The following is a 27,154-nucleotide window of genomic DNA, read 5'->3' on the forward strand; positions in this document are numbered from 1 at the left end:
AGTCACTTTTCAGACTAGGACTGCAATTTCAGCAGGAAAATGGATGCTGTACAGTGAAACACTCTTGTATGAAAACATCCCATAGCCAAATGATATAATCAAACAACAAGTGGAGTTGGTAGATATAAAGGTCAATTTAATCCCAAATAATCCTTGACACCATTTTTAATTTCTGTAATTCACTCAGATTCTATGATGAGTGAAATACAAACAACAGTAGCCTTGACATTAATATCTTACCTATTGCAGAGCCATTTGTACTCATTTATGTGTGCAGTAGTTCTATAGATATTGCCAGCGTTCCCAAAATAAGGTACACCTCTACCCCAATATAACGCTGTCCTCAGAAGCCAAAAAAATCTTACCGCGTTATAGGTGAAACCACATTATATCGAACTTGCTTTGATCCGCCCCCCCCCGGAGCACTGCTTTACTGCGTAATATCCGAATTCATGTTAATTTGGGTAGCGTTATATCGGGGTAGAGGTGTATAAGGTCTTCAGTTTGGTTTATTTATTATATAGCACCATTAGTGTGCATGGCACTTTGACAAATCACCTGCCTTGAATATTTTACAGTCCAATTTAAACAGAAAAATAAAGTGACGAAGTTACATCATTACACAAATGCACATTTTTTTCTTAGATGCAGGTGGCAATGTTAGTAAGACAGAGAGTCTTCTGTCAAATATTACAAATGGTAGCCAGTCTGGAGTGAGGAGTTCCGCACCAAGCCTTCTCACTATTGAGAACCTCCAAAGCTTAAGAAAATGTATGGCTATTTTAGCACTTAGCCAAAATGTATCTGCCTGATGAGATACAGTAGGTTATAACCATGTTGCAGAACAAGAAAAATAAATGCTGTGATGCGTGTGTGTGTGTGTGTGTGTATATATATATATATATATATATATATAATGGTCGTCTAGCAATGACAGGAAAAGGAGATGAAAGGAGAAAAATGTAATGGGGCCTAACCACAAGCGGGAAGATAATTCCTTCCCTAAAAACAGCAGCCTATCTACCTTAAGGGCTTCTGAGGCAGGATTCACCTAAAAACTGATGAAAGTCTGCATCAGCTCATGGTTGTCTGGTACAGTCAGTACTCCTTGTACAAGTTGTAAAACAGAGAGGGTTATGGGCGGAGTGCTTTGATTTATATCAGTAATTTTAATCTTGATTTAAATCTGCAAGCAAGAAACTTTGGATTTAATCATTGATTTTCATCTTGTTAAGCATTTGTACTCTTTCCTGTCTTATAGAAAGGTTTGTTCTCATTGGTTGGTATAACATGTTGACTTGCAACTAAAAATAGCTTCTTCTAGGTAGGAAAGACACCACCTACATTTCCACTAGAGCTTATGACCCTTCTGGGCTAAAAAAGGAAGTCTGCTAAAGAGAAGGAGAAAAGTAAAGCGGTGTAGAGGACACCTTCCTCATCCCATCCACTGGAGCATCTGTAACCCATGGTTTCAGATCCAAGTAGCCCCTGGGAGGGTGGCAATTGAAACTGGAGGAAACAAACATGTGGATATCAGTGATAAAGTCAGAGAGAATAAGAAGATGACCTCTTCGAGGGAGTAAGCCTTTGGATGGATTAGAATCCAATTTCACTAGCCCATCTAGAAGTTTAGGTGGCCTGAAACCTCGGTATTTGAGACATGCATGACTTCTTCCCAGATGAGCAGGGGGAATCCTTTAAGAGCAGTTTCCTCTTGGTTCTGAAAATTCAGGTACACCACCACAGCTCTATTTTACAACATGGTTTGGACATGGCTGGACAAGCTTATTCTGGTCCAGCCATATATATCAGAAAAAAAACTCGTCTCCTCCCGCCTTTGCCCGCCCTCCCAAAAAAATTCACAATTGTGGAAAAAGAAACAGAAGAGTCAGAACTAATTTTAACTGCAGTTACCTTGACTGTAGAAGAGTTAGTTTTGGATCTTAGCTTGCAGAAGAACATGGGTGGAATTGGGTCCAATCAGACTTATACTTCACTGGGTATTTGCTAATGGAGAAGGAACAAATTGAGAACTTAGCTTTGCTTCATTTGAAAAGTTGGAGTGGAGAGGTTTAAGACCTCCTTGAGAACTGAAACTAGGCCACCACTAAGGAACCTTGTAATGAAGAACAAGGAGGCAGGTCTTATATTAAATTTCTCCTCCCAGTTAGATCCTGTAGGCTCTCTAAAACCTTGAGTGAAAAATATCAGGATGACAGTAACTAGAATGATGGAAAATCCTGTCTCATTTTACAGAAGCTGTTGACTGCTAAGAAAATGAGAACAGTCTGTATTTCCATTAGCCACTAATAGCTGACCTGGAGATGCCTAAACATAGCTGCTCACACATAATTTGATGGCTCTGCTTTTCAGATGAGAATCTCAAAATGGACACCCGCGAGAGGAAGGTAGATGACTTCAATTCAGAAAACATGACCAAGTCCCATCTTGGTCATGGAAAGAAAGATTCTGGTAGATTTTATGGAGATATCCCAGCAGTGGTATGCACACAAGAACAAAGAAGCACAGCCTGCCATGGCCATTTCTGAAATAAGGAGACTGACCAAGACATGTTGCAAAAAACTATCTCCCTCTAAGATAGCTAACCTGCCTCTTGCTGGATTTTTTTAAATTTCAGTTGAGAGTTGTTTAGAAGTTTGTCAGAGATATTAATTATGAGTTAAAAACTACAGGGTGTGAGGGGAGATGATTGACCCAAAATACTTTTCTGATTGGCTGCCCTGTGCTTGATTGAAAGATGGAGACACTCGTGGAAAAAGCTTCACAGAAAACTCAAGTCTTTACACACATTAACAATTTCCATAGAAAAGTTTTGTGTGGACAAGAATCATATCTCAGATTTCTAGGCAGTGAAGCAGTATTCAAAGTCTCTCCTATCTCATATGAAGCTATATTAGAATATGTTGGAAGATCTGCTTTCTCTAATAATATGGATTATGTAGGCTTCAGTAATCAGTCCTAAATATACCATATTCAACAGAACACACTTTCTAAAACAAATCAGAGACCCATATTCTACTAAAAGAAAAAAAACCACACTTTTCTGAAGGGAAGAAACCAATATTCTATTTTCTTAATATATTAAAAATTATACTGATTTTTTAAACAAATATAAAATAGTGAGGCAAAAGCTTCCAATATTATACAAACTTCCACATACCTTGTGACAGTTCAAATTGTGCCAAAGCTACGTGCACGAAAGCAAATTTCTTGCAGTTCAGTCTGGCAAGATGAAACTGGTCACGTGCCTCCTCTGGGTCTTGAAAACTGTAAAACAGAACACTGATACTTATGTAGAGAGGAAAAGCTGGAAATGAAACAGTAAAGGAAACTTAAGGGCAGGGTTCCATATATTTAGTGATGGACAAGGGATCTACTGCAAAATTCACCTTTGCCACAGTACTGCCCTCCATTAGCTAAACAAAAATCTTTCTACTCCTCACAACTGTTAAAAAATAAATTAAACAAATGTACACTGTTTCCTTGAGTCTGCAGGAAGACAAAGAATAACAGAGGTGTTAACTGCCCTAGTCAATACCAGTGAGGGTATTCTCAAACCTGGAGGAGGATAATTTTAACTACCAATACTTTTTTACTTGAAGATAATTTTAGTTGAAAAAATTAGCAATATACTTAAACCACATACAAACCTCCAACATGCGTATAAGGTGCTAAAACCCAAAAGTGTCAAAGCCTCCAGCTTTCCCCTAACTTATGTTTTTGCCACTATAAAAATCTGCAGTGTACCAAAAATATTAGAATCAGGTGATAATGTGAAAAAAATGAATACAACATCAAGACACAAGAGCTACTATATTAATTGAATTCTGAAATGAATCTGTCACAGAATTTCCAGTCTGCCACACCAAACTGTTGCAGAATCCAGGGATTTTGCCACAGAAACAAGATCCAGCTTCCCAAGGCATATATGGGATTTTGTTTTAGGGACATGGCCAAGGTTTAGAGGTCCTCGTTGAAAAGTACAAATTCATATGTACCTCCTCATACTTAGCTTTAAATAGCAAGAAGGACGGTGTTTAAAATCTGGTGAAGGCACAGCACTAGGGTAACTACTAACAAACTACTTAAACTATTTAACTAAATAACTAAAGGGTACTACTGAGCTAAAACTATTTACAAAACACACAGAGAAATCTCGCTGTGGTGCAGTAAACAAGGGGGGGAAAGGGACAAGTGATCACCAACTCAGTTCCTTCTCACCACCCGCTGCCTGTGGTGGTAGGATGCAGAATGTCCTCCAAGTTATGTGGGTTTTCTTGGATCAGTTCCACCTGGATTCCCAGGGAATTAACCATCCTGCTAACGAACTCTTGCTATGTTTTAAAGTCATCTGAAATAGGTGAAAATCAATCAGGACACAAGGCTTCGTCTAGTGATGCAGATGAATTGTTGGCATATAAAAAGGAGTCCTCAGCCTCCAAATCCAATGGTTGTTGCGCCATGGGTACTGAAAGATTGGGTACCTGGGGCAGCCTGTTTCCAAGCCCTGTACTAGGCACAGGACCTTCTATGTCAATGGGATGCACTGAAGAGCTTTGTCTAGACTGCTCTAGGGAATCCGATCCAGAAGCTGGCGGAATGTGCCATGGGTTCCCATACGGCCATTTGTATGTATAGTACTGGGGGAAAAGGGGCAGGCAGGCACCTGGCAGACAGCCAGGGTGATCTCTCTCTTGATCTGCTACTGTATTAATGACTATGACGTGCTAGATTTTGCCACTGAAGAATGAGTGGGAGCTAGTATAGATCTTTTCTTCAGTAAAGAGACACACAGCTCTTTCATTGAATCCAACAAACAGAAACAGTACTTCCTGTGAGATGTAGCTGTATGTACCATCTTCAGAACTGTTACAAAAGGTTTAAGCCTCACTGGTATTGCATGTCTCAAAGCTGGTACCAGAGATTTCCTGACCATAGCAGTAAAGGTATCCAATGGGACTGGTATGAAGGAGGGGAGCCCAGTACCAAAAAAAGGCACTAACTGTGGTACCGAATGCATGACTTGAGCAGAATGTCAATACTCTGCCATAGTAGACTGTTTGTATGGATTCCTCCTAAGTTCTTTGCCATTGCATCAACTACTGCTGTCATCTGTACCAAAATTGCTTGTGGCGGTGCTGAAGTTGGTGCCTCAACTAATAGTCTCACCTGTGCTGGCCTCGATGTTACCTCAGCAGGTACCAAGTCAATGACTAGGCTTCCTGTAGAAGTCCACGCATTAGTAACAACAAGCTGCGAGTCTCCACACACACTCTAACCTTGCCACACAATGGTTCCCTGAAGACTTACTGAAGCTTTACAGTGTCCCAAATGCCCTTTAGAAGAGGAACCCTTTTTTGCTTTTGAAGTCAGATTTCATCCTAAGACTGACTTGTAGGTCTTACAAGGTGTTCTCAGAGAAGGAAAACACTTCTTCTCCAGTCCCAGAATTTCTGACCACACACAGCAAGGAAGGCAGAAAGAGCCATAGGAGAACCACTTGAGGCCAAGAGAGAAGTGCTGGGTCCAGACAACCCAGGTCCAAGGAGGGACGCAGGCACACTCCATGAAGTAATCTCTCAACCTAATATTTCTGGACTTCTGGATCCTCTTTTTAAAAGATCTACAAATAGAGCACCTGTCTCTAATATGTCCCTGGCCAAGACAAAGCAGGCAGCAGGTATAAGGATCACTAACTGGCTGAGACCCTGCACATGAAACAGTGCTTGAAACCAGGAGACTTGGGCAGAACCAAGCTCCTGGTACCAAGGAAAAACAAGCTTGGAAAAGTAAACATAAAAAACTTTTACAAAAACAGAAATAAAATATTGCCATGGGGAAAAAAAACAAACCATGTATAACCTAAACTATTTACAATATGAAGGAAAAGCTTTCCCCAAGATAAAAAGGAAACCTTGAGCAACAGTCCACAGATAGCTTCACAGGTAGTAAGAAGGAACTGAAGAGAGCGTGGGAGCAACTCCACTCTTTACACTTTCAGCTTAATGTATGAAGAAGTGAACATCTCATGCGCTGCCCTGACAGGTACCACTAAGGAAACTCTGGGTAGACATACTAGTACACTAGACACACACAGAATAGACATGTGCAGTCTCTCAAAGAAGAACCAGCCCTTTCCACTCCTGTTTCACTGAGAATAAGTTAAGGGGATGTTCATTAGTTTCATTTTATCGGGTAAAGTTATATTTTGGTAAAGGTATATTTTGACTTGTTTTTCTTACTGATATGACAGAAACAAAGACAACAGTGCCTCTCATTCTGGAATAGTCAAGGGAGCAGGCTTGGATAAATCCAAATGTTTTTTCTGAAAGATCCATTACTGTTAAATAGATAAGTTGCCCCACTGAGAAGCAAGCTGCGTACCACACCACAAAGTTATAGCAAGTAGGTTCTAAAATTCCAAAGAGAGAAAAAGCATGTTTTTTGAGGTGAACAGGTTAAAATACAACTAAGCATTATTACCAACAAAACAGAGTTGAGGTGAAACTTGTTAAAATTACCGGTTGCCTACTTTTTTGGTACTTCCACACAATATTTAAGTTTTTACAAAATTGGGGTGAAGGGAAGGAAAGAATGGGAGGCCTCCTCATATCATTTTCAACCTCCCTCACACATACAATCCAAGTAAAAGAAAATTATGTTTAAACAAGTGTTATTGAAAGTAACAGAACTGACTAATATTTTGGTGAGATGTGGTGTGTTCCCCCCTCCCACATCCCTACGTGTTAAAAATAAGCTGATCAATCACACTCATCGGTATATAAGAAAATATGCCAGCTGATGTCACAATAAGTAGGTTTACATTAGTCACTTATCCTGCACAAGCAGTTAGTTTCTGTTGGTCCTAGGTGCCCTCTAAATACACCTCTACCCCAATATAACGCGACCCGATATAACACAAATTCAGATATAATGCAGTAAAGCAGCGGTCCGGGGGGTGGGGGTGGGGGCAGGGCGACACGCTTCGGCGGATCAAAGCAAGTTCAATATAATGTGGTTTCACCTATAACGCGGTAGATTTTTTGGCTCCCGAGGACAGCGTCATATCGGGGTAGAAGTGAATGTTAATAGGAGTATTTACTTGCCCTAAGGGCAAAGGAGACTTTTGTTAATAGTGTCTATTTTGCCATTACTAAAATTCAGAAGTCTTCTTTTGAAGTTTTCTTATTGTAAATTGGTGATTAGTACTTACGCTTTCAACTCAGCAAATCTCACTAGGATCCGAGCATAGTTCTCATTTTGGCTGTGTTTTTCTGCAGGTAGTGCAGCAACTGCTTGACTGTAACGGCCAATCAATCTATTCAATAGACTAATATCAGTCTGAGGTATACCCTTTTTTTCCAGTTTAAGCAAGAAACTCAGCCAGTCTTCTGGATTATTTGCAGTCATCATAATTTGATTAACAGTGCCAGAGTTATCTAAGGGAAAAAAAGCAACAACCACCAAATACATTCTTAGTTTATGGTTATAAAGTTTATTTTTTTTTTTATATATATATATATATATATATATATATATATATATATATACACACACACACACACACACACTAAAAGAAAGGGGGGGGGTTCAATATTTGCAAAAAATTCTAAATATGAGTAATCTACAAACAAGCGCAGTTACTGAAAGAAAGGATCTAAGCAGCATTATTAAGAGGAGCTGAAATTTGTAACTTGTTTTGGGCATCACTTTTTAGTCTTCAAAAGACTGTAAAAAGAAAATGCTGAAATAGATTAAACTGTTTTTGCTTAATAGTTCTCAGACTAGTTGACTTTATCATCAATTGCAGTAAGAGTGAAAATGCAGATTAACAAAAAAACCCATACCTGTTGTATCAGCTGAGACTTTAGTAAAATTAAGCTCATCAGTAACATTGTCTTCATTTTTATATTTATTTTTCAGGTCTCTGACTCGATTCATGATTGAAGCAATTGTCAGTCCTCTTTCGCTTAAATCCTCCTCCTCCATCTCTAGACACACAGATAAAAGACAAGGTAACTACTGCAGAGTTCTGTTGCAGTCAAGGTTCAAGTGAAAGATTCTGTAGCAGATACCCTTTAGAGAAGCCTGAGAGGTGTACTCATGTACATTTTGAAGATTAAGACCATTCCATATCTATGTATGAGATAGCTTTTGCTGAAATAAGTAAGAACTTCTGTTATCAAGGCAATTTTAATATACTCTTGAAACAAGTTATTTTTACTAGTTTGTTAATAGTATCTACAACCTAGCATTACTTTTTCCCTACACATACACAAACAAATATTTAAGAGCATTCTTTGAATGCAGGGTGTGCAATGCTGTTCAACAACATAGCACTTTGAAATTTTTCAGGGCAATTTATTCTTTGATGGATTTGACTCAATAGTACATTTCAACTGAATGTTACCATCAAAAAAAGTGCAATTAAAAAAAGATCTGATGCCCTTAAGTGAAATAAACACATATACAAATATTTTTTTAAAGTCACACAAACACACATTTCAAAGTATTTGGCTGTTATGGTTCCTGCAGACACGGTGCTTTACAGTGCTGTAAGTTTCCATGGTGCTTTATAAGAGTATTACAAGATAGATCCCTCTCCCAAAGTTGCAACCTAAATAAGACATTATACAGACAATAAAGACAAACAGGTATAGGTCTTGAGGAAACAGGGAGGAAAAATGACGGCTCAGCACATGAAGACCACACTGTTTGTAATACGAATTGAATATGCCTTTTGTTAAATCCAGGTTGGTTGATTTGTTTGCTCTGATGGAGGAATACAGCCCACCATGGAAAGCAACAGTTGATGCCACAAGAGAAGATTAGCAGCAAAAGGCTAACCAGAAAACAAACAAGTTGTACAGATGGAAAAAACTGAGGAAGAGCAATTCATGCAAGATCACACAAAATATATGGCAGAGAGAGCAGGACAAAGGCCAGATCTCAAGTCCCAATCTTTTGTTTTAACCATAAGAGCACCCCCTCCCTCTTAATAGCTCTATTTCTTCAACTATAAAATGTGTATAACACTTAACTAATAGGGGTATTAAGAGGTTTAGATTTTGTTTTGTTTTTAGACAATGTAAGTGCCAACTATTATGTAACTGCAAAAGATGAAGGATGTTATTGATAAGTGGCATCTTATTTACTCTTTCCTTAGCTTCTTTCTTTAAGGGCAATATCTCACAGAACAAGTCACACCACTTTTGCAAAGATACAATAGAATCACATAGGTGGGTGCCAGTTTGTCAAGCAACTAATCAGCAATGTATTTAGGTTTAAGGGTATGACCATACGTTACAAGAATCCCATTTGTTAAAACTGTGCAAAGCTACTTGCTAATAGACTTTCAGAGCCATAAATTTGCAACTTTGGTGCTGTCAATTCACTTTACCATTGTTAGGCCTGAATGAAAATATAGCAGACAAAACAGTTATGCTAACCTGACTGAAATCAGGCTAGCAAAGGTTTTGGGTAATCCCAGAGTGGAAAAGTATTGAAAAGCAGCATTGTTTAACAGAGCCCTGGAAAACGTGAGACAAGCCTGAGATAAACCAGGGATTGCATTGCTGGCATACCATTAGCTCTGCTAAGGACAGTGTTTGAAGAGCTGATAAGGAACTCTAGCATCCCACGGTTCAGATTCTAACTTTTGGTTGAGTTATAGGTTTGTTTAAAAACTCCCCTGTATTTCTAACTTTTGGGTGTTGTTAAGATATAATTAATAATCTAAAGTTGTAGACATAAAGTCTAGGCATGTGTGTATATTAAAAGTGTCTAGTTTTAAGTTGTTAAACAAAGGGGGGTGGGTTTTGCTCAAGTGAGTGATGTATGACGTAATAAAACTGTCTATATAGGCTAATGCTAAGCTGTAAAAAGGGGCTGGTTCTCACTGGAGACGAGCGGCCTTTTGTTGATGCGTGCACTTGTCAATAAAAGGCTTTTGATCGGACCTTGCTGGTGTTGCCTGTCTCTCTAGCTGAACAGACAACGAATTTCGCTGTCGGGGTTAAAGTCCCCAACACCATCTACCCCACCCTCCAGGTAGATGATATGCAAATCCTAAGACTTTTAAAATACTAGTGTGCCGAGATACATTTACACACCCACATACTCAAAATTCAAACCCTTTATGTGGGGTACCAACAATAAAGACTTTTTTGTTTAAGTATGTTTGGTAATGTTAGTCTCAAATTTGCTGCAACATAAATTTGATTTACATTGTTTTTATTTATTCCATGCTATTAGAATAAAGTTTAAAATAAGCTAATAATGATTCCATTTTCATTACATTTATTCAGGTCTGACAATGGATGGGGAATTAATCTGCCATTCTGCATTAGTCCTTTGGAGAGACTTGCTCTGATTGTCCATTGCCTTGAATTTTATCTAATGATTTACATTTGTGTAAAGTAAATGTGTAGGTTTTAAAAAAACAGAACAACACACACACACTTTGCACAGATGTGATTACATAAGGTGCAAAAGAGTGGAAATCCATCCTCACGTATTTATTTGACTAGCAGTATAAATGTGTTCTGCAGGTTGACAGTAGTTTTTCTAATTTTAGAATATTCCTTATATAATTTCCAAAATTATTACATTCTGATTGTTAATCTTCTCCATTGTCCCTTTTTAAAAATAGTCTCATGACTTGTTCTAAATTTAGAAAATGTGTAAAAATGGTTTTAAGTACTGTATAAGATTATAAATGTTAAAAAACCATGCTCCCTGCCCAGTAAGTTTAGACCAGTCGTTTTTGAGATGTTGCATGTGTAAGGAGACTGTTAGCTCCTTACTGAAACTTAATGGGGTTTTTTGGTTGGTCATTTCCCAGTACCAGGGTTCTGCATGTGACCTGGAGCTTCCTGATCCAGAGCGGGGCTGAGCTAAGGGGAGAGCAGGAGCTCAAGCTGAGCTGGAAGCAGAGACAGAGCAACCAAGACCAGAGAGAAGCAGCTCAGAGAGCAGAGATGAGCTGGAGGCAGAACAGCAACAGAGCTGAGAGAGTGGAGCTGGAGCAGAAGTCCAGAACCAAGTGCGGCGAGCAGCTGGGAAGAACGAGGGAGACCCTGGGCTGCAAGGCCCAGTGCAGGGAGATACCGCCTGCCAAGAGGCCTTGTAGGTTGAACTTGGAGGGAGGTCATAACCCTGACAGGAGGGCGGATGCTGGGAGGAAGGGTCCTGCTACCTACAGCTGAGGGTGTGCAGCCACCGCCAGAGCAAGTGTCCAACCCAGAGCATCCCTGCAGCACAGTCAGAGCCTAGGAAGGAGGCCTGGGACTTGTGGAACAGACTGTGAACTTCCCCTACATTCCAGAGACTGCTGGTTGTGATGTACCCATACTTACGGGATGGGGTTACTTGTTTTTCTTTAAACTTTACCATTTTTTCCTTATTATTTTAATTAATAGCTGTTTAATAAATTGTATTTGCTTTGAATTATATGTAATGATCAGTGAGTCAGGGAAGCATCCAGTGTGAAGAAAGTAGCCCAGAGTGGGGACACCCTAGCCTCTGTCTTAAGCAACCATGACAAGACTGGAGTCGAGCCCCCCAGGAATCCTGTAACCTTGTCGGGGTTACAAGGACTCTGCTGCATGGGAGGGAAGAAGAGGAGTCCTTAAAGTCAGGCAGGCCTCTGGGTAAAGGGAGCTGGAGTGAGGACTCAGATCCTTCCACTAGGCAAGTCCACTGGAATAATATATAAGCCAGGAAAGTTCCCAACAATAGCGGGACCATTTCCCCGCTTACACATATATCTCCTATGTACTTGCTACCTTCGCGTAGTGATCTCTGGTCTTGTATTCTGTCTCTCTTTTTATCTAGGTTCTCCAGCCTTAGTTACCCCAAGTCCCAATTTTCAAAGGTGCTGAGCATCCACAACTTCAGCTGAAGTCTTTGAGAGCTGCAAGTACTCAGCACCTTTGAAAAAAAAAAAATCAGGCTTTCAGTCTTACTTTCCTCCTACCTTCTTCCCACAAGGAGCCCTATGCATTCAGATCCTGATCTAGACACTCCTCAAATTCCTTTGTGCTGACTGCTACAGAGTCTTCTTTCAATTATCAAGGCAGCAAATGCTACAGAATCTGAAGGCTCAAAGCTCTTCATGGATCAGCAAAAGTGATCTTTGTTCTACCTAGAAATGAAGGAGACAAAAGCAGGGAAAATTAAAAGGGTTACTGGCTAGGAAGATTGGGAATCTTGGGACATAGTTGTAAAGCTTTCTTGTATAGGGTGAGGTTAAGAGAAACTCAGACATATGTACTCTATACCCCTTCACAGACACAACTATTAATGCAGAAGAGTTCTGTGGCACCTTATAGACTAACAAGCGTATTGGAGCATGAGCTTTTGTGGGTGAATGCCCACTTCGTTGGATGCATCCGACAAAGTGGGTATTCACCCACAAAAGCTCATGCTCCAATACGCTTGTTAGTCTATAAGATGCCACAGAACTTTTTGCCACTTTTACAGATCCAGACTAGCACGGCTACCCCTCTGATATTTGACAACTATTATTGGGGATTCACAGAATAAGATAAACAAGTTGGATTACTAAATTTAAAAATACTCATAAAACAACAGAAGAAGCCTAGTCACTTAGTTTAGCTGCAGAGAGCTACAATATGTGAAACATAGAACTGAGGATAACTCAAAGGCTTGTGATCCACAGAGAAAGCAGTGTTGCAATATCACAGGAAACGGGATTCAGAATTTGGTACAGAGACGAAAGAAAACTTAAAATATAAGCCTTTGTACAGACAGCATTCTTACAGTGACTAGTCTGCGTAGGAGGACAAAGAATGCTAAGCAGCAAACACACATGATCAATTCAAGGAGGGTGTGTCTACACAAGGGGTTAGCAACCTTTCAGAAGTGGTGTGCCAAGTCTTCATTTATTCACTCTAATTTAAGGTTTTGCGTGCCGGTAATACATTTTAACGTTTTTAGAAGGTCTCTTTCTATAAGTCTATAACATGTAACTAAACTATTGTTGTATGTAAAATAAATAAGGTTTTTAAAATGTTTAAGAAGCTTCATTTAAAATTAAATTAAAATCAGAGCCCCCCCGGACCAGTGGCCAGAACCCAGGGAGCGTGAGTGCCACTGAAAATCAGCTGCGTGCTGCCTTCAGCATGCGTGCCATAGGTTGCCTAGCCCGGTCTACACTGTCAGAGTTACAGTGCCGACAGGTACAGTGCCGCTCAGAGAGTGCTGAAGGGAAACCGCTGTTGTGTGTTCACACTGTCAGCTGCCTGCGCAATAGCATGTTCACACTTGCGGCACTTGCAGTGGTATTCGGAGCAGTGCACTCTAGGCAGCTATCCCAGAGACAATCTCTTCTGCTGCTAAGAGTTGTGGGAAGGAGGAGAGGGTCCCCGGGCATCCTGGGTCCTGTCCCAATGACCCATGACGCACAGCTTTGCATCCCAGAAATCCCTATGCTTCGGTCCGCATTTGGCACCATCTTTCAACGGTTTGTGTAATGCATGCTCTGCCTCTAGTGTGCAGGACTGGATCCCATACTGTTGACCAATATGCTGCTCGCTCTCACTAATACATCACGAGTGGCAGTGGAGTTATTAAACTACAAAGGCAAGAGAAGTTTGACATTGATCTTGCCATGCGTAGTAGCTATGACATGAGATTGCTTGTGGCATTCACGGAGGTGCTGATGACAGTGGAATGCCGCTTTTGGGCTTGGGAAACAAGTACTGAGTGGTGGGATAATATCATCATGCACGTCTGGGGTGACGAGCAGTGGCTGCAGAACTTTCGCACGAGGAAAGCCACATTCATGGAACTGTGTGATGAGCTCGCCCCAGCCCTGCGGCGCAAGGACACAAGAATGAGAGTCACCCTGCTGTTGGAGAAGCGTGTGGTGATTACACTGTGGAAGCTGGCTACTCCAGACTATTGTGGGAAAGTCAACCGTTGGACTTGTGTTGACGGAAGTGTGCAGGGCCATTAATCGCATCCTGCTCCGAAAGACCGCGACTCTGGGCAATGTGGGTGACACTGTGGATGGCTTTGCACAAATGGGCTTCCCTAACTGTGGAGGGGTGATAGATGGGACGCATATTCCAATTCTGGCACCAGACCACCTAGCCACCGAGTACATTCATCGGAAGGGGTATTTCTCTATGGCTCTCCAGGCACTTGTTGATCACCGTGGGCGTTTCACAGACATTAACGCAGGCTGGTCCGGAAAGGTGCACGACGCACGCGTCTTTCAGAACACTAGCCTGTTCAGGAAGCTGCAAGCAGGGACTTTCTTCACGGACCAGAAGAGCATCATAATGGAAGTCAACATGTCCACTGTGATCCTGGGAGACCCTGACAACCCCTTAATGCCATGGCTTATGAAGCCATACATGGGGCACCTTGACAGCAGCAAGGAGCGGTTCAACAACAGGTTGAGAAAGTGCAGAATGACTGTTGAGTGTGCTTTTAGCCATTTAAAGGCCCGCTGGAGCTGCCTATATGGGAGGGTGGACCTGGCTGATGACAATATTCCTATGCTTATAGTCATGTGCTGTACGTTCCATATCTGTGAAGAGAAAGAGAAAGCTTCACTCAGGGCTGGACCGCTAAGGCTCAGCGTCTGGAGGCTGAATTTGAACAGCCAGAGACCATGGCTATTAGAGGGGCGCAGCACAGGGCCATAAGGATCAAGGATGCCTTGAGGCTGCAATTTGAAGCTGAAAGCTACTAATATTTGTTGTTCTGCTCGGGAGTGCAGTGCTTGTAATGCTAAGAAGTGATTGTGATTGGTGCAGATGATGCACTATAAAGGTTTAAGAAAATTGCCTGTGGCTTTGCAGGGCTCTGTTGGCTTTCAATTAATAAAATAAAGATTGCTTTCAAACCAAAACAATTCTTTTATTAAAAAACAACAACCAAAGGGGGGGGAGAGAGAAAAAAAACCACAGCAGCACTGTGGTGGATGGGGGAAAGGAGGGTCCCAGGGGGAGGTGGGTTCCTGGGACGGTTAAAGATTTGCGTATGTCTAGGTATCATATCCAACCTTCTCCTCTGAAGTACAGTGCAGCAGGTACTGTACTTCAGCAGAGCAGGAGGGTTGCAGAAAGCAGGCTTGTGCCTGTATGATGCACGTAGTATCACATGCCTAGTCTGAGCAGTGGAACAGGTTGTTGATTGACTCCCTCACTTCATGGGACTCTGCCTCAGAGCTCTCCAAGAAACTCTCATGGAGATATTGGGCAATCCGCTGCTGCAGGTTCCTGAGCAGTCTAGTGTTCTGAAAGATGTGTGTGTCAGAGGGATGGGTGCTGAGTGCAGTGGGTACTGGGAATCCGCAGTGCTGGACTGTGACAGGGAAGGAGTGGAATGCAGCAGGTACAGACTGGAGCCAGGAGGTTGTTAAGAGTGTGTTGGTGGTGTCAGGGTGGGGCGCATGGGAAAGAGTTTTGCGACAGCAGCTACAGGGGAGGGCAGGCGTGGAGCTGCTTAGTTTGCAGTGCTAGTAGCACCTGAAGCGTGTCCACTTGGCGCTCCATAATGTTTAAGAACTGCTCTGTGGCTTCGTTCTGGTGTGCCACATTCTCCTTTTGGTCCCTCTTCTCGCTGTCCCGCCACTCCTTCAATTTTTGTTTTTCAGCCACGCAGTGCATCATGACATCACGCAGAGTCTGCTTTAGTTCTTCGTGGCCTAATTCTGCGCAGCCATTCAGATGGCGAGAACAAAGGGGGAGGCTGGGCTCCGAAGGTCATATCTGTGAAGCCAAAATGCAACATTTTACAGCAGTTTTGTTTGCAAAACACAGACCACTGATTCAGTGATTTAAAACATATCCACTATTCACATACCTGTCACTAGCTGGCTGACCCCAAGCAAGCACACGTGAGCCTCAAGACCCCCAAAATAATGAGTAACCGCAGGGGCAGAGAAATCAGTGTTCCAGGACTGTACAGTACACTGAGCACGTGGCTCTTGGGAAGAGCCAGCACTGTGGGGCAGGGGGCCTTATAATCATTCCTGTCCCCACATTTTCCACAGGCTGCGTTCATTATGGAAGATATCTCGCTGCTGAGGGTACAGAGAATCAACGGAGGGTCTTCTCCAAGACTGCAGCTTCCGCCCTGGCCCTTATGCAGCTCGCCTGTGTGCAGCAATGGTTCTCCCACCTCGCCACCCCCTATGATGGCAGAGTGGTACGGGAAAGTTACCCTTAATGGGGCAAGAAACAAAGCAGCTCAGCCAAAGAACCTGCAGCAGCGGATTGCCCAATATCTCCATGAGAGTTTCCTGGAGAACTCTGAAGCAGAGTCCCATGAAGTGAGGGAGTCAATCAACAACCTGTTCCACTGCTCAGACTAGGCATGTGATACTACGTGCATCATACAGACACAAGCCTGCTTTCTGCAACCCTCCTGCCCACAACAACTTGCTTCACAGATTCCCAAAATCAAAGCCACTTACCAGGGGCCTCCTCTCCTGTTTGCGCTTCGCCAAGCTCCGAAAGCTGTGACTGGCTAGCCTTCTCCAGTGTAGAGAAGAGCTCCTGGCTGCATGCATCTCTGACCTCCAAGTCATCTCTGCCTCTGGGTCCCCCTCCCCCTCCTCATCCAAGATTTCCTCCGTCTGGCTCGGTCCACTCTCGACTGGCACGTGAGCCACTGAAGTATCCACAGTGGCCTTCGCAGTGGAGGTGGGGTCGCCACAGAGTATCGCATCCTACTCTTTACAGAACCGGCAGCTCGAGGGTGCAGCACCAGAGCAGTGGTTTGCATCCTACGCCTTGTAGTAGGTGTTCTGCAGCTCCTTCACTTTGACCCTGCACTGCAGTGTGTCCTGGTCATGGCCCCTTTCTGTCATGCATTGTGAAATCTATCCGTAGGTATCATAATTCCTACAGCTGGGACTGGACAGCCTCCTCTCCCCAAATGCTTATGAGGTCCGGCAACTCGGCATTGCTCCAGGCAGGGGATTGCCTGGTACATGGAGCAGGCATGGTCATCTGGAAAGATGCGCTGAGAACACTGCACGCATTACCGAGCAAACAGGAAGGGGACTTTCAAAATTCAAAGTAATTTAAGGGGTGTGGCTCACGATTGGTCACCTGAAGGCAGGGCAGTAGAGTTCAAAACGATGATCAGATAGGTGAGCACAGGCATTGTGAGACACCTCCCAGAGGCCAATTGCAGTGCTGTAATCGATCAGAGTGTCTACACTGGCACCGCGGCACAGTAACCCCAGTGCATAAAGCTGTACGCCTCTCTTCAGGATATAGATATATAGATATAGATATAGATATAGATAGATTTTTTTTTTTTTTTAATACACACAGCCCTGCAATTGTGCAGTTTCTGATCACCAAGTGGCTTGGCAGTGTGTACACCTTGAGAGTTACAACGCAGAACGCTGTGTTACTGTGCAGAAACTTGCCAGTGTACACAAGCCCGGAATCATGTTTCCATCAGAAGGCATTGTACCTACAATGGTTAAAAGTACCCCCCTAAAATACTATACCATGGCGGGGGGGGGGGGCGCAGAGGACAGCTTATTTTCCAGTTTTGTTTACTTTGAGTATTGCTTACTTTGACAGTTTAATTTTAAAAGGACCAAGTTTCTCCTAAACCTGTTTTCCCATACTGTTCAGTTTAGTTACCTTGATAGAACAAAGTTACAATATTTTCTAGAACTAGGGACAGGGCCTAATGATTGGCCACAGATTTTGCCTTGTGGCACAGAGATGGCCATGTTAAAAAAAATCACTGCCTCCAACATTGTCATAAGATGGGGCAATGTTGCAGCCAGCCACTAGCCCTCTTCCTTCTCAGAGAAGTTGCCGCTTGATAAACCATGAAGAAAATACTGGCAAACATTCCAATATCAAGACAGATAATTAGAACTTTTCTCTCCATATAACCCTCCCACCATCATCAGAACCCAAATGCTTCTTTGCACCACCCATCATCTATCTATGTTGGCTTCTTCTACCCATATCCTTGAAAAATGAAATCACGCAGAGCTGTGAAAGTTCTATGGAAAGGGTCTCCAGTTTCCACGACCCACCATGCTGAATTAGCTGACAAAATGAATAGCCTATAAAAGGCTTTTACTGAAATTTAAAGGGTCATGAGTTATTCAGTTTACTGTTTACTAAACAAACAAAAAAACCCACACAACTTGTTTGAGAGTTCTTGTGAATTTGACACCACTATTTTCAGTTTGATACAGAATTCAGATACAGAATATCTCAAAATATACAGGGCCCTACTCAAGTAAAAATATATATCCTCAAGTGGTTTTAACTAGTTAAGAAATAACCTCTTTCAAAAAACAAAATCCATTTTTTAGAATTGCAATTCAGTCTGTATTATGGTACAGTAACTCCTCATTTAACTTTGTCCCGGTTAACACTGTTTCGTTGCTGATCTATTAGGGAACAAGTGCGTTTAAAGTTGTGCAATGCTCCCTTATATCGTTTGGCAGCTGCCTGCTCTGAAAGAGCAGCCTCACCTTGTGGGGATTAAAAGGGGGGGGGGGGAGGGCAGGAGACAGGGAAAGAGTGTCAGCCCCCTCCCCCGCATCAGCCCTCCTAAACTCTCTGTGAGGTATGTGGCTCCGCAGCTGTCCAGCAGCAGTTCAGGTGGCCCTCCCCCGCTGCCCCTGCCCTGCCCTCTGCCTTGGAGCTACTCCAGGGAGCTTCCTGCTTGCTGAAGGAGAGGGGTGCTGATATCAGGATGTTCCCCTGCTCCTGCCCCCCCACACCCCCTCTCCACAAAGCGGAAGAGGGGACAGGGTTCAGGGAGAGAAAGGAGGGAGCTTGCTGGAAGCTGTTGATTCCTGTCTGAACTGGCTGATCTGTTTAAAAGGGCAATGTGCTTGAAGCGAGGCAGCGTATTTAAAGGGGCAATGCACGGCGATCTCTCACTCATGCACGCACCCCCCAGCACTCTGGAAAGTCAGCACCTGTGCAGCCATGCATGTGCTGTCAGGAGAAGGGAGTGGTGTGCTCCAATTGGATAGCGTGGGCTCATCATCATGTTCAGTTTTTGCAGGGAAGTGTTTGCAGCTACTGCCCTGCATCTATTGTGTTTCCTCCCTCAGTCCATGCTGCCTTGTAGCGTGAGGCTACATCAACAGCAGCATATTAACCCCTGAGGGCTCAGCCGAGTGCTAGTTCATCATTTAGCAGCAAGACAGTGCCTGGGAAATATTCCACCCTCTTACTCCACCCCTCAACCAAGCTTTACAATAATTCATTGTTGTGTACAATATTAAACTGTATGTTTAAAACTTATACTGTATATGTACATAATGTCTTTTGTCTGGCGAAAAATTTTTCCCTGAAACCTAAACCCCACTATTTACATTAATTCTTATGGAGAAATTGGATTCGCTTAACATCATTTCACATAAAGTCGTATTTTTCAGGAACATAACTACAATGTTAAGTGAGGAGTTACTGTACACACTCTCATTCACCTCCCATCTCCTTTCTATGGCCACTGCTACATCTTGTGTCAAATTACATTCAAGTGTTTCAGGACAAGGGCTGTTCTACTGTGCTCTTGTACAGTAATTAGCATAATGGCACCCTGATCCTGACTGATTGTCACTAGTCCTACTGTAAAACAAAGTAATAAAACAGCAACAACTGCACACTAAATAGAAAGTAAGGCAAGAGGAAGAAAGGAGAAGCTTTCGAAGGTCATGAGAAACATGCACACTGTCGACATAAGAACATGAAGTAAGAAGAACGGTGGGCACCCGTTTGTTAAATATTTGTTTTGTTTAAGATGTACCTATCCCAAGTTGTAGGCACAGTTAATTACTAATCAAGATTAAAAGATAAACTTTCACACAGTAACTTGCCAATTCAAGTCAGCCCAACTCCCAAAATATAGAACGCAAGGAAAACCTCCCACATCTGACTACTCAATAGCAACTCATCCTCATCCCAGATGGATGGGAAAATAAGGGCACGTCCAGACAACCCGCCGGATCGGCAGGTAGCGATCGATCTATCGGGGATCAATATATCGCGTCTCGTCTAGACGCTATATATTGATCCCCGAACGCGCTGTCAACTCCGGAACTCCATCATGGCGAGCAGTGGAAGCAGAGTGGACAGGGGAGCCGCAGCCATCGATCCAGTGTCGTGAGGACGAGAGGTAAGTCAAAATAAGATATGTCGACTTCAGCTGTGCTATTCCCGTAGCTGAAGTTGCATATCTTATATCAACCCCACCCACCCCAGTGTAGACCAGGCCTAAGTGTACCTTTCAAAATCTCAAAGGGATAAAATCCAGGCTTAACCAGGTGGTGAGAGTGGAAAGCAAGTTCCAGAGTTGAAAATCCTTCATAGAGAATACCCTGCCACCAACCTCCATCCACTTAAATCCAGAGGGCTGTTTGCTCAATGGCCCTTCCCAATTGCAACTGTGGCATTAGCAAAGTTAGACATGATCTCAAAGAAAGGGCCGTTAGTAATAGTAATAATTGGAGATATACCTATCTCCTATAACTGGAAGGGACCTTGAAAGGGCATCGAGTCCAGCCCCCTGCCTTCACTAGCAGGACCAAGTACTTATTTTTGCCCCAGATCCCTAAGTGGCTCCCTCAAGGATTGAACTCATAACCCTGGGTTTAGCAGGCCAGTGCTCAAACCACTGAGCTATCCCTCCCCCGTTATGCCTAGGTTAAGCTCCCAACGCCTATAAAAGGCCATCATCTATGATAACCTCTTACAGGCAAACTCCCCATAACTTGTCTTCAGGTGGCAGAGATACTTTCACTAACAGAGGGGGATGTGAACAGTGAGTATCTGGCAGTGTTCCCTCTAATTTTTCCCACCCACGTGCAGAATGAATTTTGTTACGTGCACCAATATGGAGGTGATGTGTGACACATTGCCTTCACATTGGTGCACATAACAAAATTCATGTGGTGGGGCCGAGGGGTTCGGAGTGTGGGAGGGGGCTCAGGGCCGGGGCAGAGGGTTGGGGTGCAGGGATGTGAGGGGTGTGGGCTCCGGGATGTGGCTCAGGATGAGGGACTCAGGGCTGGGGTGCGGGCTCTGGGGTGGGGCCAGGGATGAGGGGCTAAGGTTTGGGGCAGAAGGTTGAGGTGCAGGCTTTGGGGTGGGGTCAGGGATGAGGGGTTTGAGGTGCAAGAGGGTGCTCTGGGGTTTTCCTCTTCCCAGCCCTGGTTAATGAGCAGCCCAGGTCTAATGAGCCCCAGGAGCTTCTCCCTGTTGGGCAGGTGACTGCAACCCCACCCAGCTCCCGCCCCAAAAAAGCCAGCAGCTGGACAGGTAACTCCCTGGTTGCACTGAACCACTTTCCCCTTTGCATGCCTGGCCAAGAAGGTGTGTTAAAACAAAGCAGGCAGCGGCTCCGCTCTACAGCCCGGCCAGCTCACGGCTGCCCTCGTGGCCACCCCAATGCGTGTTTCAACTCACAAGAAGCAATTAGCTCCTCCACCCAAATGCCCCCAGCAGAGGCCAGGGAAGGCATGGGAACCCGCTGCCTTCTGCCCGCTGGGACCAACCACTCCCAGAGAGATTAAGCTGCTTCCACCGGCTCCGCTGCCCAGCAGCACGAGGGCACACAATACCTCCAATCCCTGAGACCACCACTAGCCCCCGTCCCCTCCTGCAGCCTCTGGGCACAAGACCAGCAGCCCCCTCCTGCAGCCCACAGGCAGATCATCAGACGTGTTTTGGTGGTGAATTATGAAAGGGCACCAGTTATAAGAGTGACACTGGCCTGTATTGCTTTCCCTTCAGGGACTACAGTGGGAGAATGTTTCAGCCCTATGACAGTAGATCACCTGCCTCAAGCCTGGCAGCCCCAAGCCAATAGGATTTCTGGTTGCCGGCATCTGAACTGTCCTCTAGAGCAGTGGTTCTGGGCGTCCACCAGGCAGGGCCAGCATTAGACTCGCTGGGGCCCAGGGCAGAAAGCCGAACCCTCACATCAGGCTGAAGCCCAGGGCCTTCAGCCCCTTCCACCTGTGGCAGAAGCTGAAGTCTGAGCAATGTAGCGTTGCGGGAAGGCCCTGTGGCATGGGAAATTGCCCTGCTTGGTACCCCCAATGCCAGACCTGGCTTTTATATGCACAAAAACAATTGTTGTGACACAGGTGAGCCCTGGAGTTTTTATAGCATGTTAGGGGGGCGGGGGGGGAGGCTCAGAAAGAAAAAGGTTGAGAACCCCTGCTCTAGAGCAGCAGTTCTCAACCTATTTACCATTCATTGTAGGCCACATATGCAGCTCTCTATTAGGGATGCAAAATAGAGAACAGTTAACCAGTAAGCATTAGTCTTACCGGTTAACCACCCTAACCATTAACCCCAGCCATGCTGGCCAGGGCAGTGCCAGTCCCAGGCCGGCCAGACAAAGAAGCCCTAGCCCCAGCGATTAACCAATATAATTTTAATAGTTAAAGAAGTGAATGGTTTAAAATAATATTTACATCCCTACTCTCTATGGGTTATGTGTGCCACATCCACACTATATATGCTACCTGTAAGGCTCTGAAGACACCACATGGGCTGCAGCTGTGGGGTGATTGTGGGCCGCTTGTAATCCAAGTTGAGAACCACTGCTCTAGAGTCAGGGCAGGTCTACACTACAAACTCACATCAGCATAGCTGCCCTGATATAGCAGCTCTACTGTAGCGCTTTTGATGAAGACCTTCTAAGAGCTTGGCTACACTTGAGAGTTGCAGCGCTGGGAGTTTACAGTGCTGGTCATCCAGCTGTGTAGGAACAGCGCTGGTGTGTGGCCACACTCACAGCTACCAACGCTGGTGTGTGGCCACATTTGCAGCACTGTTGGGAGTGATGCATTATGGGCAGCTATCCCAGCGTTCAAGTGGCAGCAACGTGCTTTTCAAAAGGGGGGGGTGTAGTGTGACAGGAAGCGGGGGAGAGAGAGAGAGTGGATTTTTGGAGCCAACACTGTGTTAGCTTCCTGCCTTGCAAAATCAGAAAATGTTCCCGACCCCTTACTCTTAACTGCAAACAGCCTGCATCCAACCGACTCCCTTTCTCCCCTCTGCCCCCGCTGTTTCTCTGTCAAGCAAACACTCACTCCCTGCCTGCCTCATTCACAGGGGTTATCTCATTTGATTGTTCACAGTCAGGTACAGATTGATCACAGCAAACAGGAGCTGTGTTTGTTTTTTAGATAAGCAGCTCCCGGAGCACCGAGTTCACAACAAAACAAAGAGAGGCTGCATAACAAAACAAAGAGAGTAATTTAGTTAAAAGCATTCTGGGATATCTGCTAATACCCTGGAGGCCAATAACAGCGCTGGTGTGTGTCCACACTTGATGAGCAGCACTGGATCACCAGCGCTGCACTTGCTACACCCCAAGCAGACCAGGTGTTCAGCCAGCGCTGCAGCCAGGGAGTTGCAGCGCTGGATGTGCCTTGCAGGTGTGGACAGTTACTAAGTTGCAGCACTGGAAAGCCTCCACCAGCGCTGCAACTCTCAAGTGTAGCCAAGCCCTAAGCCTACAGGAGAGAGCTCTCCTGTCAGCTTAACAACTGCACCTCTGTGAGAGGCTGTAGTTATGTCAGAGGGAGAAGCACTCCTGCCAACATAGCGCTGTTTACATGGGGGGAGGGGGGGCGGGGCGGGACGACAGTCAGTATAACTATATTGCTCATGGGTGTGGATTTTTCACACCCCTGTGTGAGGTAGTGATACCAAAGTAAGTGTGGAGTATAGATCTGGCCTCAGGCGGACTAGCAGTCAGAGTGAAGAGTCAGATGAAAAGGAGTGAGCTACAAAGCTAAAGAAGGCCCATATCATCAAAACTGCAACACTAAATGTGTCCAGTTTGACTGGTAAAGATCTCCCTATTCCCTGACAACAGGAAACATGATGGAGGGAGAACACAGCAAAGGGCTTAGATTACAAACTCTTCTACACATGTGCTAAAGGGGGCATATCAGAGTCAGGGTGGTAGTGAGAAAAGAGCTGAGGAAGAAAGTCTTCAAAGTTATTAAAGTGACTCCAAGTTAAAATTTGTCATGTTTGCAATATCACTATATGCACCTCAATAAGGCTCTGATTAAAAGCTCCCATCAAGACTTGCAGGCATGAGCAGACACAGCAAAATGAAGCATATTATATCACTTTTCTGTCAAAAACTGTGTATTTCTAGGCACAATATAACAGCATTACCCAGAACAGGACAGACACAGCCCTAAACAGTTTGGGTTCAGGATAGCCATGGGACCGTTTCATTGGTCATGAATTGCTGCTACAGTTGAGGTCCTTTTGTTCTGCATTTGTACAGCATATAGCACAACGGTCCCTCCCTAGGATTCCTATGTGCTACACAATACAAATAATAAAGAGCATGACTCCGATTTGTACAGTGGGATGGGAGGCACGGATGCAGGCCGGAGAGACCCAAGGACTAGCCCTACATCCCAGACTTCTTGTTGTATCAGAGACGCCGCCAGTTGCAGCCCTGATCTAACGGTTGTCAGTTACAGGTCACCCAGTCCGGGCTCTGCAGGAAGCGCCCGGTGTCTGCCCCCCGGGGACGCTCGTACAGAGCCCAAGGAGAGGCCGCTACGTCTCAAGCTGGTGACAGCGGGCAAGCTGAAGAGCAGCGCTACGCATCTGCGGGGTCTGGGGCGTTAAAGGCGCCGCTCGCTACGTTGGTTGACAAGGTGCTGCGCGGCTGGCTCGCAGCCAGCCCCCGCCACGGGGGAGGAGAGCCACGGCGGGGAACGGGCCTCACTCCGGGCACCGGGCCCACAGACACTCGCGTCCCTCGGCAGGCACTGCCACCCCCCAGCCCGCCGGACCCCGCCCCCGCGGGCAGCAAGAGCTGTTGGGGGAGCTGCACTCACCGCCAGGCGGGCTGCTGCGAGGCCGCTGCGCCGAGGCAGGTGGTTATGAGCGGGGGACCCAAGGCAGAGAAAACGGCGCGCGGCCGCGCTCTGTGTTTGAATATCGTCACCGCCCAACAAGCCGGCCGCGGGTTGGCGGGTTCGGCTCCAGCGTGCAGCTAAACCGTAGTTCCGATTGGCCGAGAGGCTCTTTGAGCCGCTCCTTCATCCCACCCCCTACTGGAGAGAAGAAGCCCCGGCGGAAAAGTTGGAACCGTCACCAACCAGCGCGGGAGAACCAGTCTCCTTCCGCCAAGCCACACAGCGTCCGTGCGCTCCCTCGTCTCACTCCGCTTCAGCCAGGCCAGTGGCGCGGGCGCCGTCACCTGCCCGCCTCGCGGCAGCCGCGCATGGACTCTGCCTGCTGAAGTGCTGCCTTCAGTCCGGCCAGCGCCTCCCTGCCGGCGGCCGGGATAAGGCATTTGGACCCCTGTGGGTAGGCAGCCTGAGTCACAGAAACAGCCACGTGACTCCTCCCCCTCACCACCTGAAAGGTCAATTAAATAGATAGAATCCTAGACTGTCAGGGTTGGAAGGGGTTTCAGGAGGTCATCTAGTCCAACCCCCTGCTCAAAGCAGGACCAATCCCCAGACAGATTTTTGCCCCAGATCCCTAAATGGATTGAATTTAACCCTGGGTTTAGCAGGCCAATGCTCAAACCACTAAAGGGGATATTATGCAAGGTGGGTTGTTCACCAGAGGTAGCTCATCAGGCCACAGTAAACTCCCTTGAGGTAATAACCAGAATCATAGAAGATCAGGGTTGGAAGAGACCTCAGGAGGTCATCTAGTCCAACCCCCTGATCAAAGCAGGACCAAATCCCCAACTAAATCATCCCAGCCAGGGCTTTGTTAAGCCTGACCTTAAAAACCTCTAAGGAAGGAGATTCCACCACCTCCCTAGGTAACCCATTCCAGTGCTTCACCACCCTCCTAGTGAAAAAGGTTTTCCTAAACCTCCCCCACTGCAACTTGAGACCATTACTCCTTGTTCTGTACCTTGTTCTGGTACCACTGAGAACAGTCTAGATCCATCCTCTTTGGAACCCCCTTTCAGGTAGTTGAAAGCAGCTATCAAATCCCCCCATATTCTTCTCTTCTGCAGACTAAACAATCCCAGTTCCCTCAACCTCTCCTCATAAGTCATGTGCTCCAGCCCCCTAATCATTTTTGTTGCCCTCTGCTGGACTCTTTCCAATTTTTCCACATCCTTCTTGTAGCATGGGGCCCAAAACTGGACACAGTACTCCAGATGAGGCCTCACCAATGTCAAATAGAGGGGAATGATCACGTCCCTCAATCTGCTGGCAATGCCTCTACTTATACAGCCCAAAATGCCGTTACCCTTCTTGGCAACAAGGGCACACTCTTGACTCATATCCAGCTTCTCGTCCACTGTAACCCCTGTGTCCTTTTCTGCAGAACTGCTTCCTAACCATTCGGTCCCTCGTCTGTAACAGTGAATCGGATTCTTCCGTCCTAAGTGCAGGACTCTGCACTTGAGCTTGTTGAACCTCATCAGGTTTCTTTTGGCCCACTCCTCTAATTTGTCTAGGTCCCTCTGTATCCTATCCCTACTCTCCAACATATCTACCACTCCTCCCAGTTTAGTGTCATCTGCAAACCTGCTGAGTGTGCAGTCCACACCATCCTCCAGATCATTAATGAAGATATCGAACAAAACCAGCCCCAGAACTGACCCTTGGAGCACTCTGATTGAAACCGGCTACCAACTAGACATGGAGCCGTTGATCACTACCCGTTGAGCCTGATGATCTAGCCAGCTTTCTATCCACCTTATAGTCCATCCATCCATCCAGCCCATACTTCTTTAATTTGCCATCAAGAATACTGTGGGAGACCATATCGAAAGCTTTGCTAAAGTCAAGGAATAACATCCACTGCTTTCCCCTCATCCACAGACCCAGTTATCTCCTCATAGAAGGCAATTAGGTTAGTCAGGCATGATTTGCCCTTGGTGAATCCATGCTGACTGTTCCTGATCACTTTCCTCTCCTCTAAGTGCTTCAGAATTGATTCCTTGAGGACCTGTTCCATGATTTTTCAAGGGACTGAGGTGAGGCTGACTGGCCTGTAGTTCCCCGGATCCTCCTTCTTTCCTTTTTTAAAGATGGGCACTACATTAGCTTTTTTCCAGTCATCCGGGACCTCCCCCGATTGCCAGGAGTTTTCAAAGATAATGGCCAATGGCTCTGCAATCACATACGCCA

The 27,154-nt window shown here is 45.1% G+C and overlaps 1 protein-coding gene across 4 annotated transcripts in view; it reads right to left on the bottom strand.

The window, feature by feature from the left end:
- Positions 1-25,327, bottom strand: part of TTK (TTK protein kinase) — a 103,043-nt gene extending 77,716 nt beyond the window's left edge. Inside the window, exons 1-5 of one of the 4 annotated variants that reach the window (XM_039531561.1) lie at positions 24,884-25,088; positions 11,999-12,166; positions 7,869-8,012; positions 7,235-7,460; positions 3,182-3,288 (exon numbers count right to left, since the gene is read on the bottom strand). In XM_039531561.1, the coding sequence (XP_039387495.1) occupies positions 3,182-3,288; positions 7,235-7,460; positions 7,869-8,010 (475 nt within the window). In that variant the 5' untranslated portion in view covers positions 8,011-8,012; positions 11,999-12,166; positions 24,884-25,088. Of the gene's footprint in view, positions 1-3,181; positions 3,289-7,234; positions 7,461-7,868; positions 8,013-11,998; positions 12,167-24,883; positions 25,091-25,147 lie in introns of those variants that run through there. The other 3 variants (XM_039531562.1, XM_039531563.1, XM_039531559.1) reach the window with 3 other exon arrangements.
- Positions 25,328-27,154: the final 1,827 nt, after the last annotated feature.

Source organism: Mauremys reevesii, linkage group 3 (genome assembly GCF_016161935.1).
Source record: "Mauremys reevesii isolate NIE-2019 linkage group 3, ASM1616193v1, whole genome shotgun sequence".
Taxonomy (NCBI): domain Eukaryota; kingdom Metazoa; phylum Chordata; order Testudines; family Geoemydidae; genus Mauremys; species Mauremys reevesii.